At 44.8% G+C, this 20397-nt stretch overlaps 1 protein-coding gene across 1 annotated transcript in view; it reads left to right on the top strand.

The window, feature by feature from the left end:
* The first annotated feature begins 4431 nt into the window (after positions 1 to 4431).
* Positions 4432 to 20397, top strand: part of EEF2K (eukaryotic elongation factor 2 kinase) — a 29504-nt gene continuing 13538 nt past the window's right edge. Inside the window, exons 1-6 of the mRNA XM_084271147.1 lie at positions 4432 to 4510; positions 10955 to 11279; positions 14840 to 14940; positions 16415 to 16475; positions 17334 to 17371; positions 19746 to 19917. Coding sequence (XP_084127273.1) covers positions 11034 to 11279; positions 14840 to 14940; positions 16415 to 16475; positions 17334 to 17371; positions 19746 to 19917 — 618 coding nt within the window. The 5' untranslated portion in view covers positions 4432 to 4510; positions 10955 to 11033. The remainder of the gene's footprint in view (positions 4511 to 10954; positions 11280 to 14839; positions 14941 to 16414; positions 16476 to 17333; positions 17372 to 19745; positions 19918 to 20397) is intronic.

The following is a 20397-nucleotide window of genomic DNA, read 5'->3' as shown; positions in this document are numbered from 1 at the left end:
AGGTAGGATTCCTCATGAGTCAGAACTGTATTTTAGTTAAATTGGAAGTTACTAACTAAGTTAGATTAGTTAAGTGCATTTATGTCACAGTGGAGGAATCTGCCGCTATAGGCAGATAGTTGCACTAATCCTCATATTACTCCCCTCAGCTCTGCTAGTTATTCAGGACAAGTAACAAGGTTAGAGCTGAACTTTAGGTGCAACTGCATTTTTGCACTTAAATCCTAAAATATAGCACTTATACTGAGCAAATCCCTGCAGTAGCTGGTGAACAAGTTGCTTTTTGATTTACTGCTGAGCTAAAAAGGGCCTAAACCGCAGGGGATCTGCAAGGCCCCACTCCTTCCCATCGGCTGCTCTAGGTGGGGATTTATCATGGAAATCTCCCTCCCCTTCGCACCTTTTCCAGCCTGTAACACATGGAAGGAACAATCCAGAGCAGCACTTGAGCAGAAAGAGCAAGCTTGGGAAAGGAGATGGGTCTGGGGCTGAGGGAGATCTGGAAGAATCAAGGGTGGGAGCAAGGTAAACTCTGATGCATTTGAGAGGCTTTGATCCCACCGAAATTGCCTCAGGACAGGCAGTAAAGGCCGGGTTCAGGACCAGGGGGCTGAGAGTGCAGTAAGGTACCAGGAGGGAAGGCTGTTTGCCACAATTAGTGTTTCTCTTTATTTTTAATCCAAAAGTCACGCAGGGAGGTGAAGCCACTTTCCTCTCAATATATACCACAGCTTCCTGTGATTCCATTTTAACGAGAACGACTGGCAAACCCCATCGCCTTCCTCCTCCTTGAGCGGCCGCGGGGTGCCGTGCCCGCCGGTCACGGAGCCATCTGCACTGCCCCGCTCACCGCCCCCACGGCCTCGCTGGTCGGGCAGCGAAAAGGAGCTACCGCCACGGCGGGTACAAAACAACTTGGCAGCGGTGGGATTCGAACCCACGCCATCGAAATGACTGGAGCCTAAATCCAGCGCCTTAGACCACTCGGCCACGCTACCGCCTGGGTGCTCAGGCGCCCGCCAGGCCTCTTTCAGGGGGGCGGCGCCGCTGCTCTCCCCACCCACCCGCACGTGCCGCCCACCTGTGTCTCCGCTACCGCAGCGCCCTACGGCGCGCCTGGCCGGTGCTCTTCTACCCCGGGAAACGCAACTGCAGCAACGGGCGCGATTTCTTCCGTCTCCGGGGGAGGGCTCCGCGGTCGGGGCTGCCGGAGGCGCCGCCTGAGCCCGTCCCTCTCCTGAGGCGCCGCGGTGGGCGGTGCGCGCCCGGTAGGTGGCGCCGCAGTCGCGCGCCTGGCGCGGGCTGCACACGTGGCTTGAGCGCTGCCCGCGAGCCGCGGCTGCCGCCTGCGAAGGCCGGAGCGTGGCGGCCCCTGGGACCCGGCCAGCCCCCGGGCATCGTTCCCTCCTCCCCGGGACGCTCTGGCGGGGACCTGCCAGGCAAGGCGCTGCCTGTCCCCCACAGCAGCTTGTCCAGGGCTCTGTGCAGTTCTGCCACCCCAGGGATGTCCCTGCCCTGGCCACGCAGGTGCGAGAGCAGCCCTCCGCTGGTGGCCCCACGGGGGTGGTGACCTTCCCAGCCAGGTGCTGACTTGGCATGGCCGTGTGTCTGCAGCTGAGCCATTCCCACCCGAAAGGGGAGGCTCCTGGCTGCCCTTATCTGGGTGCTGCCCAACATGGAGCTGCGGAGTCTGGTACAAAGCGCAGCTGGGGGCCAGGGCTGCGCAGACACGGCTCTGTCAGACCAGGTCGCGCCCTGCCGTGCTTACCTGCTGCTGAGCTGGGGCATGGTGTAAGCTGGGGCTTCTGTCCATCTCGATGAGGGAGCTGGGTTTGGCAACCAGATTCAAGCTGTCACTGGTGAGTAGAAATATGAAGTCTTTTACTTTTGGAGGTCTGCAGGAGGAATATGTGTAATTACTTTACAGACAGAGCTAAAAACATGACGACTAAATGCAACTAGAACCACACCACAGAGAAATGATGCCTGCCATTGCTCTTCCCATAGGAAGCCATGCACTGGTGCTCCATGAAGTTTTATGTATATGCACCTACCATATGGCTGAAGTAAGGTTTATGACCAACTGAGCTTACTTTGTAAGAAGGGACTGTCACAGGAGTATTTAGGCACAAACTGTCTGAGAATTAATTGACTTAGAATTTTTCATCTGGGTCTTTAGTTGCGACCAGAACAATCAGCTCTGGAAAATAGTATTGTCTGGAGCATGCATTCTTTTTCCTTTCAAAACCTGCAGTTCCCTAGAAGAGCAATTCTGAAACAGCCTCATTTAACATGAGCATACTGAAACTTTTCAATTTCGGTGCTCTTGGAAAATAAATATATATATATATATGCATTGATAAGGATATTAAATAAAAGAATAAGGATATTTAATAAAAGAATAATGTACTAGACCTGCAGGTCATTTATTTCCTAGGTTGCCATTTTTTGTCTCATTTTTAATATTTTCAAACAAAACCTGTGAATCAAACTCAAGTGTAAGGTACATAATACGTGACATCTAAACAGAACTTTATCATCCCTGACCTTTTAAGAAAACGTTGTAGAAGAGAGAAGCCCCAGACTTAAGCCTGAAAGTAAGTACTCCCTTGCATCAGGGTGCTAGAGCCTGAGAAATGTGTAGCTTGAGATGGTGTAACTTAACTATGCTGATATGGCAAAACCCTCTCTGTGAGGTTATATAGTATAACACAGCCATATGCCCCTTTTAGTCCAAGACAATGCTGTGTATTTATGAGTTTAAAGCCAGTTACTCTCGTGACTTGTTAGTTGTGCTCACGTGTCACACCAATATTTCACTGTTATCAGTAGCCTATGATAGCAGGTGGTGATTTTTTATTATTTTTTTAAACCTATTATCAACCCATTTTCATGCAGTGGGAACTGGGCATCTGGCTTCCACCAGGCCTTCAGAATTAATTTGACAAGTCTGCCCTCTTCCCAGGCCCTGCTCTGAGGCATCCTGACAGCAGCCCTGCCGGGTGCTGCGCTCCCCAGGGTGCTCAGGTGCTGATAGAGTAAAATCACTTAGTTTTTGATAGCTATTAATATTTACAGCGGTGCTTTATAGCTGGGAAATGAATAGGATCTCTGTTGTGTCGGGGTTTTTTTCTGCACAATTCACAAATGTTGTAAAGCTCTTTAATTTGAGCTTAAACTCTGCAGGAATTTGAGGCTACCCAGAAACGTGCGTGTCTGAAGCAGCATTAAATGGGGGCTCCGTCAAGTCTCCACTTCATGTTCTCAAACAAGGGCTGCATCCTCAGTGTAGGGCTGGAAATTGCTGCCAAAATTGCAGGTTTCACCCTCAAATCGCAGGCGGTGTTCCTGCACACACACGTGCTACTCCCTCTGTTCTCCAAGCTAAGATGCAATTTAATTTACATAAGTAATGGTGGTGGCAGGCGGCTGTTCCTGGCAGAGAGTCAGAGCATCTGCTCTGGATGTTTTTAATGAAATATTAGTAATCATTCTCCTGAAGATTATCCCAGCACTAGCATTGCTGCAACGGTTCCATGTTGCCTCGCTCTCTGCAGAGCACAGGAATTGTGTGTTCTGTCTGTGATGCCACAAGAGACCGTCCATCTGTCACAAAGGATATACTCATATCTTCCATTCTTGGTTTCGTAACCACTACTCGTGGTAAATTGCACTGATGAGGATTATTTGTCTGAACAGGAGATTTAGTGACAGTAAAAAGGGCATATTCTTTGCAGATTGCCAAATCATACAGTTAAGCCAGAATCTATTTACATTAATTTGCATAGAACCCATGAAATGATAAGTAGTTTTATTTGAATTTTCTATAAATTCTAGTTTGAGGAAAAGCTTAAACATGGGTATTTTCAACCCAGCCAGCCAATGTTTTCGGAAGAAAGCAAATATGGGTGCTTTGAGGAAATCTGAAGCCTTTGGATCTTGAAATCTGGTGCATGCCCCTTCTCGTGGGGAAATGGAGTGGTGTGCAGTTTAATTTCAATGCCAAGGCCAACCTGAAGGACAGGGAGTCCCCGCAGGCCCCACGGCTGGTGCTTTATGTCTGCTGCTGGCCTTCCCTCGGGCTGGGGTCCTTGGCCCTCCCTGTGGGAGCACCTGCCCTGGGAAACTCGCGTTTCGGCTCGGACGCAAGGGACACAGAAATAAACCCCAGGCTCCGCTCTTGCAAGCAGCGCTCGGGAGACGCCTGACAGCGCTGATCGGGGGGTTTCTCCTCGATATCTTTTGGGTCTTCAACGTTTTTCTCACAGGAATCAAACACCTGGCAGGTTGCGAGCAGCTCCCGCCCCGCCCGCCTGAGAGTGAGGAGCCGCCCGGCAGCGCGGTGGGCGGGAAGGCGGCGGCTGCGCGGGAGGTGAGGGGCGGCCCTTTGCCCGCCTCCCCTCAGCAGGGCGGCTGCGCGCCCGCTTGCCTGCTAGGGACGGGCGGAGGCGGTGGTGGCAGCGGGATTGTCCTGCACAGGCTGGGACGGGGCCTGGGCTGCACTAACCCGGTAGGTACCGTCGCGGTGCGGGGACCGACACCGGTGGAAGGTCGGCAGGCTGCTCGCTGGGTGAAGTGCGGAGGGCAGAGTGGGTAAGTGGGGGGGGGGGTCGATTACAACAAATGGTGAACAACTTACGGCTGGAGCCTTACTGAGGCCAGCGGCCAAGCCGTGAGCTCCTGTGGTGACCTAAAAATGCTGTCCTGCTATTTTTATATTGGGCAACGCTCCTGTGCTTGTGCCTGGAGATAACATTTGAATCCATACATGTTTGCAGGGCAGTGCAATTAATCGTAGGGCACGCCCTGTTTAAGAGTCCCCAGATCCCGTTTGTAACTGTAGACCAGCCCAAGAGAACAGTGCTGGTGCGTGCAAAGCGGGCGGGGGGCTAGAAGCTGCCCGCCTGTGGGTGACTGGCTGCGTATGTCGTGACAGGCTGCAGTAGCCTTTGGGGCCATTTGTATTTGGATCACTTTTCAAACGCTTCAATACACATAAATCATAGGGCTGGCTAGCAATGTGGAGGACTGAACAAATGCTTACAAAAAGTCAGTTAGGTGTACAGGGTATTTAAAGCAAGTTAATTAAAGGTATTAACGACAGTGGAAGAACATTAAAAGTTCCCTTTTTCTATATATATACTGTCCTCATTTAGCTGGTGCTGTTTGTGTGTTTGGCAGAAGGGTGGACGTGACTCGGAGGGGTTGTCTCAGTGCTTTACTGCTTGCAACTCTGAAAGCCATTTACGTGTTTGAAACCACGGTGTGTTTCCTTGTACGGGGCTTTGAGTCTCATATGCTTCGTCCTGTGAACTGGTGCAGACAAACTCCCTTTTGCTTCATGAATTTTGCATCGCTGTCCTCTACGACTCTCTAGCTGAGGCGATGCGTTATCCCAGCTGCGCTTGCACACAAGCTGGATGTGATTTCTGCCGTGCTGTTTGCAGTAGTGACACACTGGTAGGGACCTGAAGTAAAGGCTTCTCATTTGAAGATCTCTGCTGGTAAGATGTGGTTGGTCAGAAGTAGCCAGAATCTGAGGCATTTCTGGTTGTTTTTTTTAAAATCTTGGGTTTTTTTATCAGAGCTCTTACCTTGACTCACTGAACCTGTTTTCTTGCCAGTGTGTGATGCAGATGAGATATATGCTTCACAGGGGTCAGTTGTGTGTTTGGAAAGCACAGTAGTTCTGTAACGTGTTGCAGGATGTTAACATAGCAGTGTGGCTGTTCTGGACCATGTTAGGCAGCTTTGTGTCAGTAGTTCATAAACATGATAGCAATACCTTGTAAGCCTGCATAGTTGGTTAAGCTAAGTTTCAAATCTGTAGTTTAAAAGAATGTTAATGTGAAAAAAAATTACTTCTTTCTCAGAAGAAAAAACCTCCTTGGTCCTAGTCTTTAGCTGGTGTGATATGAAACCAAAAGTGATTCACTGTTTACTAGGGAGAGGGAAATCACTCTTGCCTTAGTGCTGCTTTACAACGCACAGTGGGACTTTCTCTGCTCTAGGACAGTTCCAGTTCCCCTGTCCTGAGCTCAAGTGGTGCAGTGGTCTGTGTCTGAGCTGACACAGCCCCCAACAAACAGCTGGAGGTGCTCTAGTTGTCCCTTGTTTTGCTGATGAAAGCATTCCTATTGCTCAGTTCTTTGGGATGAATTAAGGCACATTTCAAAGCTGAAGCAGCTGTGGGGTCTTGCTCAAGGATCTCGCCAAACCCAGAGGTATTTTGTAGCCGCAGACACCCTATAAGAAGTGAGACATGTTTTACCAGCACTGTGATGTGAATTTTCCTCTTATCTGTGTTTGCATATGCCCTTAGCTTGCCAACACAGTGGATTGGCCTTGCAGCTCACCTGCCCCTCCTGGCGGTATGGCTCTTGAGTAGAAAGGCATGAGAAAAAAAAACTATTTCAGGCAGGCATTGGAAAAACCCAAACTTAAGAGACTGGAGCAGATCTAATAACTAACTGTATTTTAAATTATATTAATTTTTCATCTAAAAAGTTGCAATATGTTTTTGTAATGGATTGGAGGGGGTAATATTTTAAATAACAGGTTCTATGTGATCATGCAGGATTGTGTTGCTGACTGCTTACCCCTGAGAAAGCTTCTGTAATGGATATTAAAGACTAAATGATCCAAACATAGCAGCAGTAGTAACAGGGATTCCTGGATGGTATGGCTTTATGCCATAATGTAAAAGCTCGGAATATAACTCTTGGGAAGAAGCTTAGGCATTTTAATAAGGCTTTTGGTCAGATAAACTATGAGGTGTAGAGCAGTGTTTGTGTAGTTCAAAGTTTGGTTATTGAATTTTATTTTAAAGAGCATGTTATGTCAGGATGTTTTTTAGTAAAGACACTTCCAAAGTAACCACCACAAGTCCTTTAAAAATAGAAAACTGGGATAGCTTTATAAACACCATTAGCTTAGAATGCAAACTGATTTGTGTGTGATGTTCCATTTACCCAGCAGGTCTCAGAAACTCTGCATGTTTGCAATCACTGCTGCCTAACAACCTGCATTCCTGTTGCTGTTGCTGCTTTTCAGACCTGGTGGATCTGCTGCTGTGTGGGACTGCAGGGGTAGAAATAAGTGCAGGGCAGCAGCTGATGAGGCTAGTCTGCTGCTACAGTATATCTTGGATTTAGTCCCATACTTGAAGTGTCACTTTACATCTGCTGTTTGCATGTATTGACAAGCAGTAGAGGTTAACGTTCTCAAATACTTGTTAGCCTCTAGTAAGGTGATTGCAGTAAAAATGGTAGTGGCAGCTGAGGATACCTGCCCCTTCCAGGTATGTGCTGCTGCCTTTTTCCAGACAGCTGCTCTCCTGTGGTCTTTGTTAGGAGAGCAGATTGGATGCTCCAGAGCTGCTTCAGTGCCAGGTCAGATGGGTTGGTCCAGACCTCCTTCAGCAGTGGTTTACTGTAGCTGCCTGATGCAGCTGGAGTGCTTGTGTTGGCTGTGTTGGTAGGTGAGCTGTGGGAGTGCTGCCTCCCTCAGAAAGGCAGAAGCCAACAATGTAATGTTGCTGGTGAAAGCTGCTGTATGTGAAGGCACTGTTTCTGTGGTGGCTGGTGTAAGGTCTGCAGCTGTGAATACTGCTGTAGAAGTGCACTTATCTGGTATGATTTCATGGAGAAAGGAGGTTGAATATGTACAGAGCTGAAGGATAACAGTGAAACAAAGCTGAAAACCTTGTTTTATAGTTGTCTTTTTAGGCTAGCTGTGTGAAACCCCCTGACTTAGCTTGTTGGGTGAGGTTATTGTGGAACTAAGCAATTGATGGGACACTTAAAAGTGTCTGCTCTAAGTTGTGTGCTGTTGCACACCCAGCATAAGGGCCAAATTTTGAAAATGCTAACTAATCCTCTCTGTTGTAGGTGCATGTATTTTCATAGTACCTATATAGACTTCTGCCTCTTCCAGGTACATATCATTTTGCTTGTGTGTAAAACAGATGATGCTCCCATTAGATGATGTCAGAAGGAAGAGTGATATTTGTGTAATACTGAGAATAAATGAAGTGCAAAATTATATTTTCGGGGCTGTAGGACGAAAAGAATTTAAACATAGATATTATGTGAAACAAATCAAAATATGTTGCTTTATGTAGTCTAATTCTGCCCTCTAATCAAGAACAAGAGGCAGACCTGACTGTAGTACTCGCAGCACCCATCTGAACAGCCAGCAAAATTCACTGCAGCAGACTTGCCAGCAAATATTTGTTTAAACTCAGCTAAATCTGTGTGAAGATTTGAATGATTATTTTGCATTCATCTAACCCCTTCCTGTTTTTCAGGCTGCAGAACAATGTGAATAATCAAAGCTAAAACGAGGAGAAAATATTCCCACTGAGTGGGCCTGAAAGCTTGTGCAAGTGGTTTCTCATTGCTTCAAGGAAAATACCCTTAAGTTCTGACAGTGGTTTAAGAGCCATGGTGTGGTTTGTAAATCTGCTTTATTATTTTTACAGTAAAATCAAGCACTGCTTGATCAAGCCCAGTTCTTGTGGTCTGTCCCTTTCCAGCCTTCCCCTTGGTTGGGCTCACACTGGCTTTTTGTTCTATTGGAAAAGCGTTTCTGAAAAGAGTCTCCTGATCATTTCAGCTCGTTGCACTTTGATGCATATTGAAGCACAGGCTTGGTGCTTGCAAACTAAACTCCTCACACTGAACGTAGCACAGCTGCTAGTGATACCCACTCCCTGAGACAAGACTAGTTATTCTGAAGTAAATCCCCAAGATATGGATGGAGAGGATGTCAGACCCTCAATGCAGACCTGCCCTAGTTCACTGCAGTACTTGTGGTGTGGAAGAAGCTGTGCTGTATTGGTGCCCATTAGGTTTCTGCCCAGGTGTTAGATTCTCCTGGCAAGTTTTAATGACTCAGGTTGTTCTTTGCTGTCAGCTTGGCTGTGATCAGATTTGCTGATTGACCTCAGCATTGACTGAAAATGCAACAGGAAACAGTGGAGTGACCTGGAAAGCTCCAAGCAGGATACGCTCATAGGGGAATCAGTTGTAAGTTGTTGTAATCTCAATAGAAGAAACAATTAATGAATGTATGTGGCAGAAAGGTCATTTCACTTCAGTCTGTGTGCTCTCTTTAGTGTGGTCAGAGCTTTTGATGCAGTTGGGTATAAAAGTCATTACAGAAAGTCATTAAATTTGGCAAAAGTGTTAGAGACTTCAGGAAATTCCTCTGAAACAGTTAGTGTAGTTAATGAGAACAGTTTCAGGAAACGTACTTCACATAGCAATTAGAAAAACATATGAATGGGAATAGATTATTGTTCTGTGAAGATCTCTCTGCTCTCCAAGCAGCTGCTATTAGATGAATCACAGACCTACTCCACTCTGGCTGTTCATTCCTTCCTCGACAGCAGGAAGCCTCCATAGGCACTTGATCATGCAGGTGGGCTTGGCAGGAAAAGGACAAGAGTTCAGAGGGGAAAAAAACATGGAAACTGTTTGCATCTCTGTGGCTGGTAATGTGTGAAAGACGTAGTGCTCACCCCGTGTAGCTTGGGCCTGCAGGAGTTTATTTCTGAGTTTGAGTTCTGCTGAATCATCACAAACTGTTTATGGGGTGGAAACTGACTGCTGGGCATGTTCCCGTTGCAAGATCTCCAGGGGTGGAACCTGAGCTCCAGGAAAAAAATAGTTCCATGATTCACCTACCTTTTTTTTTTTTATAACACATGCCTGTTGCAGCAGATGGGCTGTACAGTGTCTGTGTTCTGCCTGGTGAATTAGCTGCGATAAGATGGGAGCCTGTGCAGCGCTGCGGTTTGGATACCCATATAGAACTCCACATATTGTTGACTCTGATGTTGTTTAATGTGTCAGAATGCCTCTGTGAAGTATTTATGTAGAATGTCACCTTCTGGCTTTATAAATAATTGGTCAGATTGTAATAAAGATCCATGGCCTGTCTGCCTCGCGCTACTGCTTTTACTTTCAATTTGCTTAGTTTACTGTGGAGCTAGGACTTGGGAGAAGCCAAACCCAACCTATTCTGTTCTTTAGGATCCAGAATGCTAATAAAAAGGTGACGTAACCAATGACAAAGTCAAGGCATCTAACCTCTCCGGAAGAGAACTATTAACCAGTGCTTAATGTGAATGCAGCTCAGAGACTTGATGCTGTTGAGCAGATTGCCACATCTGCTGTCTTTGGAGCTGGACGAGGATTGTTTAGATCGTGTAGGACTGGTCCAAATTGAAATCCCTTCACTGAGTGTAAAACACGTGCCCCTTACACATACTTCCTCTAGTGTTTGTAGTCTACTAGTGAGTGCAGCTGGGCAGCAGCAGTGGAATGGCAGGCCTCCTTTCTTGGCCTCTTGTCCTTTGACCTTCTGAGGATGCCCTGGGTAGCCCGGGCAGGGTGCTTTGCACAGCGGACCACTTGCTGTATGTGAGCCAAAAGCCAACTTAAATCTCAGAAGTGATGGGACAATTTTTTATGCTGGCACAATAATATTCTCTTAACCTCTTTAATTTGTATGCAGTATCCTTGAGAAGACTTTTCCTGGAAAAATTTGAAAACCTGACTGTGATGTTGGAGGTAAAACTGTGAAGTTTCTAGTGTTGTCATCTTTCAGATAGAGAAGAATGAAAACATTCAAAGGAGATAGGAGCATTAACAAATGTCAGCGGTAGGCAACAGGACGTGTTTGCAATCCTTCAGACTTTATAGTATTCTTCTCTACTTGGTTATCTTCTTCCCTCAATCCTGCAGCAATTTAAAAACTGAGTGCTGCCTGGAAACCCAGATCTGGCACTGAAGTGTTCAAAACCACATGTGGGTACGTGGGGATCGCTTCCATAGAGCCATATACTAATGATTTTTTTCTCTCAGTGTGCTGACATCAGTTCCACGCATCATTTGTTGTTTTAATATCACCCCTTTTTTTCCCCTTCTTTTCCTTCTCTCCCATTTAGCTTCTTCCCTCCCTTTGTGTGAGCATCAGAATACTGGCTGGTTTAATCACGGCGGGAGTCAAATCAGCCTCCCGCAAACATGGCAGACGAGGACCTTATTTTTCGTATGGAAGGGATCGATAATGCCAGATCAACTACAGCGAGCTCTGGAAATTACCTTGATGCTGATAGTGATGATGAAGACAATTATTTTATCTGTCCAATAACTGATGATCCAGTTTCTAACAAGTCTGCCAGCATCAAAGCTGACAATTATTATAGCAACTTAGCAAAAACTGAACAGTACAGTTCAAGCTCTTCTCCCAGAAACTCATTCAGCTTTAAGGTAAGTATTGGTTCCAGCCTTGGTAAGGTTTTGGTTTTATTTAAGTTGGCATGAGAGATCTCTAACTGCTTCATTTCTTATAACTATCACTTTTCAATTAAAAAAAAAATCTGTTTTTTCCAGACCTGCAGTTAATTTCATTAAGCCAATAGCCTGACACTGCCATTGAATTGCAAACTGTCCCTTTAGTTCAGTAGATCTTCATCTACAAAGGCGTCAGAATCCAGGCAAACAATTCACTGCCATTCTGATAAAACCATTTAAAAAAAGCCATACATTGATTGGGAGGTTTGAAAGGTGATACTTGTGAGCCAAACTGGGGCCTGACACGAGACATTTTATTGTGGATTTTGCCAACAGAGGTGAAAAGCCATAATATTTTTATTTGGACAAATAAAATTCTAAATGGTAAAATAGTAATTATAGTTTTTTCAGTTACAGTTCTTCCTTAGGGAGCATGCAGCATGTTGGCTGTTGTGCCTGGGCATGAAGTGTCATGCTGGCAGTAGTTCCTGACTGTATACTTGAATGGTGTCTGACCTTTACAAAATGACCAACAATTGCAGCTTTGCGGAGAGGTCACAGTGGTGCAGTTGGTGCTTCCTTGGCAGTGAGTGTCCTTTTCTACTCTGCTCCCTTTGCACAGATCAGGCCAGGCAAAGGGAGACCAACCCACAGGCAGTGGAGCCTTAAGAACACAAGTGATGTTCACTCTGTAGGTTAGATGTTCCAAACATGCACCATTTGTGCTAAACTGGCATGTCTCTTGGGTTTTGTCTAGACTGGGATTTAATTAACACATTTCTCATTATAAGTATTAACAAATATGTAATAAATACTTGAAAATCTTGGTTATGCCTAATGCATGCTTTACTCCTGAAGAGATACCAGAGAATTTACTTCAATTAGATAGCATGTCAAGTAACACATTAAAAGTGAAACTATCTTGTCTGCAGTAAGATTTTTGTCAAGGCTAATTAATAGAAACATGGAAAGGTACAAATTCCTGAGGGAGGTGAAGAGTCAAACTATAGTATAGACAGGGGGCCAGATTTTAGCATATGGTCTGCTAAACGAATGAAGACCCAATAGGGAACTAAGTCTAAATTTGTTTTAGCATGTGATAAACACTTGCCTTGGGGTTTGCAGTGTGGGTTCTGAGTCATGTGGTGTGAGATAAAACTGATAAGGAATTAAGAAACTGCAATTATTTCCTCCCTCCTGGGCTGTCACACTGGTTCTGCAGAGTGTACGTGCCCATGCTTTGGGCTTCACAATGTCTAGTTTGGCATTTTAGCTCCTATCATAGATAGAATGTGTTGGGTTGAGATATGGAGTAAGCCAAGTCTTCATGTGCTGCTTAAGCTGTGGAGGTGTTGACTTCCAAGAGGGTGAAGCAGATGGCCAGAACTGAGAACATCTTAAACCACCATAACTTGGTCTAATCGGAGTCTGCCTGTCAGATCCCAGAGCTCGTGGCAGTGTGGGCCATTAATGACGAAATGCAGAGTCAAATACAAGAACTACTACTCACTCTCTGCCTTTAAACAGGACTCAGCAGTGTTTAATTAGCTAATTTATAGGCAAGAACAGTTTGATGCATATTTTCCAATTTTAAAAATTAACAACTTACCCCAACAGCTTTGTTCACAGATGTTCTAAGAATGAAGTTAGCAATATAAATTGAAGAGTGGATTTTAAGTGGATTTTTTTTTTTTAATTAACAAAGAGAACAGAGACTCTGTCAATCATTTGTCTCATCACATGTGTTTTCCTACTTTTATGTTTCTCGTGCATCCTTTAGAAGGACACACAGCATCGTTCTAAGCATGGCTCTGTGGTTGACCATAGTCGGGTAGGTTAAAAAGAAAATGTGAACACTATATCTAATAGATGTTTTGTTCCTTTTGTGGCCTTTTTTTTATTACTTTGTCTGGGCGAACTGCTTGCCTCAGCCCATAAAAATCATCAAGTCAAAACTGAAAAAAACCCCTGTTAAGTGAAATAATACCCATCTTTTTTTAATCTACCCTGAGATACCACTTCTTTTAAAGTGTGTATCTGGAGCTGTTACTTCACAGTGTTTCCTACTGTGGACAAGAATAGAGTGGATGCAGGACATGTACTTAATCTGTATGGCAGCCCATGCCTACAGCAGAGGAAAAATTGTGCTGTTAGTATCATTTCTGTGAAGCCCAGTTTCTGTTTGTTACTGTACAAAGCGCCTCACAAGATCAAGCACAAATAATTTATTTAAGTAATTACCTAGTATAGACACAGATCATGTTTTGGAGAAGTCCCTACTCAGTAATGGTATGACATTGATAATTGACCAAGCAGTTCTACTTGGTTTTGTCTCCCTATTTCTTTTGTGTATGTGTGGAAGTTCCCAGCTCCATGTTGAACGTGTATCATCACATGATCTGAGTGAACTTCATTTTATTATGAAGTCTGCAGGAAGTCTTTCTCAGTATGTCTTTTAAACTTGTTTTATTTATCTGTGTTCATTTTGTGGTTTCATTGTCAGAAGGGGGGCTTTTAAATTGTTTGCAAGGTATGCAGATTCACTGCTGAAATACAAAGGAATATAAATAATTTAAAAGTTCAGATGATTCAAAAACTTCCTTTGTCATTGCTGGCAGGAATTTATATTGTATTTTCAAAAAGCTTTGGCTGATACTTAAATTCCAAAACCAAAAATACCCAGACCAATATTTTAAATGTTATTGACTCTGCACACTTGAAATTCAGTGGGAGAGGCAGTAACAGAATCCCAGAGCTCAGTATTCTTCACTGACAGGGGTGCCGAGTGGCCTTTTCTCCTGCTCACCTGGCAGAAGGCCTTTGGCACGTCACAGGATCGTATCCAGTTCTCTTGGAACTGTGTAAAAGGAGGGTGATCAGAATGTTAGGAGAAAAGCATCCAAATTAGCTGGCAAAAAAATGCCTTATGTTCCAGAAAACTCCTTTGGTTTATTTTTTTTTTTTACTGTTAACTTGGTGGAGATTGAAATAGCTACTTGTCTGGAATTGTTACAATAATCTATTTTTACAACATTCTATTTTCTTCTTTCTTATACTCAGCACAATTTGGGGGGCCTTGGAGTTTGCAGAACTTTTCTTCCTTTGTATTGCTCTGTTGCTAATGGACTTTTTACACTTACGCTGCCAGCATATGCTGTTAGATACAAAAAGTTAAAAATCAAAGCAGTAAAAGTGAATTAACAGCACTTAGGTGTGACTTAGCACTGTCTGCAGCATGTCAGAGATCCTTGCAAATTACAAGAGGATTTTAAATTATAATTGGTATATACTAAAACTAGATCCGTTCTCAGTAACTTTACTGGACAGAAACCTGAGGCTTTATACTTCTGAACTGTGTGTCATGATAACTGAAGTTGTAGAATATCAGAGTGGTCTCCTGTGCCACTTTGTCTCTGCTCTGAATAGTGCTTTGGGGGCTTGGGAAGTTGTACAACTTCATAGCATTGGGATTCTGATGTACTTTAGAAAATGCTGCTGTTGATTGTAAATAACCTGCCAGTCTGTGACCTCTTCAGGAAACATGGAAGCATGCGATTGAGAAAGCTAAGCACATGCCTGATCCCTGGGCAGAATTTCATCTGGAGGACATTGAGACAGAGCAAGCCACCCGTTACAGGTCTGTGGGTCTTTCTGCTTTTAATGCTCATGTTAAGCTGAATGTACTTGTTTGTGCAAGGGCTGTTTGTGTAGTGCAGAATATGTGTAATTACATGGCTGAAGAACTTTCAGTAATGTCCACTGTGTGTCTTAACTGGATCTCCCAGGAATGTGTAAATACTGCACATGATCAAAAAATAAACGTTTTGGGAAACCAGCATCACATTCTTTCTCCCACCTAAGTAGTATCTCTGAGTTTCACTATACAGACAGGAAGCAAGGCTGAAAAGTATTTTCTGGTTGATTTATTAATGCTGTAAACTTAATCTAATAAGAAAATAAATCCATATAGAGAGGCAGCATGCTTAGTTTAAACAGTTTAGGGGGAAAAAGGCAACATAACACTCTGTGCCTTTCCGAAAATAGCAGTTTTGCTATCGATGCAATATTGCTGCATGTGGCTGGAATTTAAATCCTTAAGACGCCCAGAATAGCTCGGCATGGTGTACGTGCTGGAACTGAGTTTGGCCCTTAAACTATTCTCAGTGCTTTAGCACAGGCTTTGCCAAAACATTTACCCTACTGACACAGGTTTCTGGGTGGAAGGGGTAGGAGTTAGAGGCCAGTTAATTACCACTTAGCGACCGTGTTCAGGGAGGCCACCCTTCCCATTGCATGACATGGTCACGCAGGGCACTTCTTCCCTGTAGATTGCATCTGTCCCTGGTCAGCCACACAGTCCTGAAATAGTTTGCATATACAAATAAGTGATAATATTGGGCTAAGGTACACAAATACCCTATTAAAAAGAGATGGCTCTGATATTCTTATGTCCACCTCTTCTCTGTTGCAAACTGGGGTGATACCCCCTCATACGTTCTGTATCTAGGGTGTTTGCATGCATGAAGTACTTCAGTGCAGGTTGGGGGAGTCAGGTTAGAATCAGTCGTGTTGGTGACTCAACTGCTCTGGTTCTCAATTTGGCTCTTACTGTGTTTGGAGTTAAGGGGTTGGGGGGAAACCACAGTCACACTCTGTATTACTGTAGGGTTGTGCAGGTGCTTGCTCCTGCCTTGGTGCAGTGTTGGGCAGTTCTTGGCCATGCTGCTTTTCACAGTTAGTGCTGTGTTCTGCTCGCCCTGTGGCAAAGTCCTGGCCAGTACCAGGCTCATGCAAGCTCAGGGTTGGGGGAAAGCCCTGTCCAGTATGTAGGACTTGGTGATGCTCTTTTTGTTCCCAGTGTACTGCCTAGACATCACAGAGGGGATTTACCATCAGAGCAAATAAAGCCAATTTTGTAGCCTTGCAAGAATTTAGCTCTTGTAGCAGAATCTGTTTATTGTCAGTAGGACAGCTGTCAGTAAGGAGGGCAGGAGTGTGGTGGGAAGACAAGAAGTTGGGCTGGCATCAGAACTTTTTAGCTATCAGCTAGAGATAAGGAAGGTTATGTGCTGGGAATGTTTTTCTAAGAGACAAGTAACCTCTTTTTGCAGGTACAATGCAGTTACTGGAGACTGGGTTGAAGATGAAGTCCTCATCAAGATGGCTTCACAAGTAAGATCACACTGTCCTTCATATTTATTAGCAGCCAAATTTGTCATTTCCTTCCTGATATGAATAGTGGCAGCAAGATGTCTTCCCCATATAGAAATCTTGCAGTCTTGATGATGCCATTTTTTCAGATCTCTTCTTCCTAGTCTCATCCATTATGTTTTGGTGTCCTAACAGCCTTTTCTCCCAAAGTAGAACAGAATGTGGAGTCAGTTCTTCCCCATCAGCAACATGAGGCATTTATTTCTTTCCCAGTGATCTCCCTCCCATTTCCTGCTGGCCTCATCTCCCTACCTGGCAGTAGTCCTACTGTTTTGTGTGCTTCCAAATAATTTCTGCTATTAGGATGAAAACAGACTGATTTTTTTGTATGTGAGGGTAGAAGCTGCTGTCACTTCCCAGTTAAATCACAGGGTTGGTGGTGTGTTGGAGTCCCGTTGCTCTGTGCTACTGACATGTCTGGCATTGGGGAGGTGATGCTCTGTTTGGCATATTCTGTGCAGAAGCCAAATGCAGAGAGCATGAGGTCTGCAAAGCCAGCTTCTCTAGTTGGTCACAGCAGAGCTGCTCCTGCAGACCAGAGAGAGAATTCAGATAGCTTCTTTAAGACATACCATGCCTGTTCTGTGGGATACTGAGGGTGCCCTTGCCCCAGTATCTTATCCCCAGTATCTTTTCCCCAGTTCCTACTTAGGCTGCCAGTGGGTTTTGAGGAGATTGATACTGCATAGAGCCTGTTTGAGGGCTGCTTTCTGCAGGGTCTAGAGGGGGAAGATGTGGTTGTTTCTCTTACTGGCTCATAACTAACTGTGTTGAAGTGGCAGTGCTGGGATTTTGTTCATTCATTTCTCTTTCCCCTAGCCTTTTGGCCGTGGAGCAATGCGGGAGTGTTTCAGAACGTGAGTATCTGCTGGCTTTATCTTGGTCTCTGTGTAGTATTTTCTTTGGTGACTGGAATTTTGCTTAGATGTAGTGGAAATTGAGTACAGTGTGGCTCCCTGTCAGCTCCTTGCTGTGCCTCTCCAAAAGGCATTGTTGTTTATGTGACTCAAGCTGCAGCACAAGAGCTGGGGTTTGGACAGCAGAGGTTCTCTTAAGGGATGCACAGACAAGTGTGATGGAGGCATCCAGTGGACTTGCTTTGGAAAGACAAGCCATCACTTGTGCTGCAACTGGCAGTGGGATGGATAAGGTGCAGTTGTGTCCACCTCCAGCAAGTATAATCAGCCTATCAATTAGAATTCATAAATTTCTGCTATTTCCACTGTCTCTTGGAAGTGAAAAGCTCATCAAAGTACAGGAGCAGCTACTTTCTGTGTTCTTGGTGTGCTAAAATACCTTTGAATTTCATACGAGGCTGTAGGTGTGTGCAGCCTCAGGGATGACGTGAGGCATGTAGGTAAGCAGAGAAAAGGGGAAAGAGTAGTTGGATGGTGCAGTCTGAGCTCAGCCTCTCTCAGTGTTATCCTCCCAGAGTTTACTCCGGATCACATGTACTAGAGCAGTCCTGTGCTGAGTCAGGCAGAGCTTGAACACTAAGAGTTATTCTTTCCAGCAGGGTAGAGTCTGGAAGAAGACAGAGGAGGGACTCTTCTTTCTTCAGAGAATGTTGGCAAATATGGTTGTGGGCATCAGCATTTAGCTATGTATCAGTTCATGCTAGAAGAGTGCCCCACCCTTTCCAGGCTCTGGAAAATAATGGTTCTTGGAAAATGTAAGTGTGTGTTTTCAAGGCCACTCCCCCTTCTTTCCAGCTGTGGAATCCAGAGAAGTTGCATTTCATGTCTGGTTTTACTTCTGGAAAGGGAAACTCCTGAATGACAGAAACGTGATGTTTTGAACTTGAGCAAAAAGCAGGAAAAGTAACCCTGCAGTCCTCCAGGTTGGCGTCAGTTTGTGCTGGTGGCTCTGCTCTTGCAAAGCCAGATAGAGAACAAATCTTAACCTTCTGACATTGTTTTTAGCTTTTGTTATTTACTACATTCTCCTTTACATAGTGTCTTGAGTAATGCCGTAAACAGAATTTTATCTTTGTAACTTTGCCTTAACCTCTTGTTCAAAGAAAGCAGAACTCATCTGTTAGCTTCCTACAGCTGAATTTTCCAAAGCTCTTGGTGATGCACTGATATTTCCCATCTGGAGCGTGCAACTCTGCAAGCCTTTAGTCATGACAGTGGCAGTGTTAGCTGCACTTGGCTCAAACTTGAGAGTGTATGGGCCTTACAAGAGCTGGCTTGTTTTATGCAGAGAAATGTGTTTCTTCAGAGGACTAGAAAGGTTTCAAATCCTGGCTGAAATGATCTTGCTTGTTTCTTCTTTCCAAGGCCTCTGTCACAGCGACTGTCTGCCCATCCCTGCGGAAGGACAGACAATCTGAAGTTGCCTTGTCTTTAGCGTGTTCCTGGTACCAAGAGCACTGCACCAAGGGCTTGGGAGGGGGGAAGGAGGAGGGTTGAGATTGAGTGCTGCTACTAGCTTCTCAAAATGTATTGTTTGTCATGGCACCAAGAAAGACTTGAAGAGCCACTGTTTGTTACTGAGCAGAGTGTGAGAACTGCTCAGAAGCCAGCCATCTTGCTCTAGATACTCCTTTTTGTACTCCTCCTCCCCCTTCAGACTGCCTTGGCAATATCACTGTTGCCCCAGCAGAGCAGTTTTACGTGTTTTTGCTATTCTCTCTGTTGAATTAAGGTCTCAGGGTAGAGGGAGGGGGAGAAGTGCTCTCCCCTTTGGTTACGTATATAGGGCTGAGGCTGCTCTAGGAAAGAAGACGGTGGCTGCTTTGCAGTTCCTGATAAGTGTGGGGTTTTTCCTGTTTGTGGGAGTCACCCTGGGTGTTGGGAAGGCACAGTTTGCTCATATCATAGCAGAGGGTTTTCTCCTTTCGGTTCATGATTGAAAGGCCACTCCCTGTTAGTTCTGCAGAAATAATTGTTGACATTAGAACAGGGCACTGAGGTGGCATCAACCCTTCATGCTTCCGTTTGCAGGGAAACAGGAAGAGAAAGGAAATGAGAAAAGGAGGAAGTTCAGAACAGATGTAGCTGCAGTCAGAGTAAACAGACACTTTGGCACATTACAGCCAGTTACGTGGGATGTTTCTTTTTCCCTTGCCCCCTGCCTGTGCTTCACCTTTCAACAAGAATATCTGGCAAATGACTGTGGGTAAATGCTGATTTCAGGGCCTGGCCCTGTCCATGAAGGCAGGGAAATGGGAAAGAAAGGATTAAAATTCATGGTTTTCCTTTCACTGACGATTAATTTGACTTCCAGGAAAAAACTGTCCAACTTCTTACACACGCAGAACTGGAAAGGTGCATATAACTATGTTGCCAAGAAATACATAGAGAGTGTGGGCAGGGATGTGTATTTTGAGGATGTCCGACTTCAGATGGAAGCAAAGCTGTGGGGAGAAGAGTACAACAGGCACAAGCCCCCAAAGCAGGTACATTCAGAGATCTTGCTAAGCAAAAATGCAGTCTTGCTCTCCTACTAGATTAATTTTCAAATTAATTTAGAGATAATGATTTGTTCACATGCATTAAATTGCTTAGATTCTTCTGCTGTGATACGTTTTCCCTTAAATGGATGTTTAATGAAGCGCAGAAACTGCTTTATATTTGCAGAGTTAGGAGCTGTCTGCTTGTGAATGTCTGACTGTTCTCAGCTGTTGACTGAAGACCAAAATAAAATGGTGCTTGTATTGCTCTTTTTGATATTTGCCCAGCTGCCTTCGAGATAACCAGAGATGTCACAGAATTTATTGCCAGCAGCAGTCCCAGCAGGCACTTAACTGTTAGTGCTCCAAGACGACAGATGCTTAAATCTTGTAAACCTATCTAAACATCTGACTAACATTGACTGACTTTTTGTTTCCTTAAGAAGAGCTGGAAACCTGAGTATCTTTATCAAGCTTTTCACATAC

Source organism: Gallinula chloropus (genome assembly GCF_964237585.1).
Source record: "Gallinula chloropus genome assembly, chromosome: 15".
Taxonomy (NCBI): domain Eukaryota; kingdom Metazoa; phylum Chordata; class Aves; order Gruiformes; family Rallidae; genus Gallinula; species Gallinula chloropus.
Note: the sequence above shows the minus strand (reverse complement) of the source record. Positions and strands in the feature narration are given on the sequence as shown.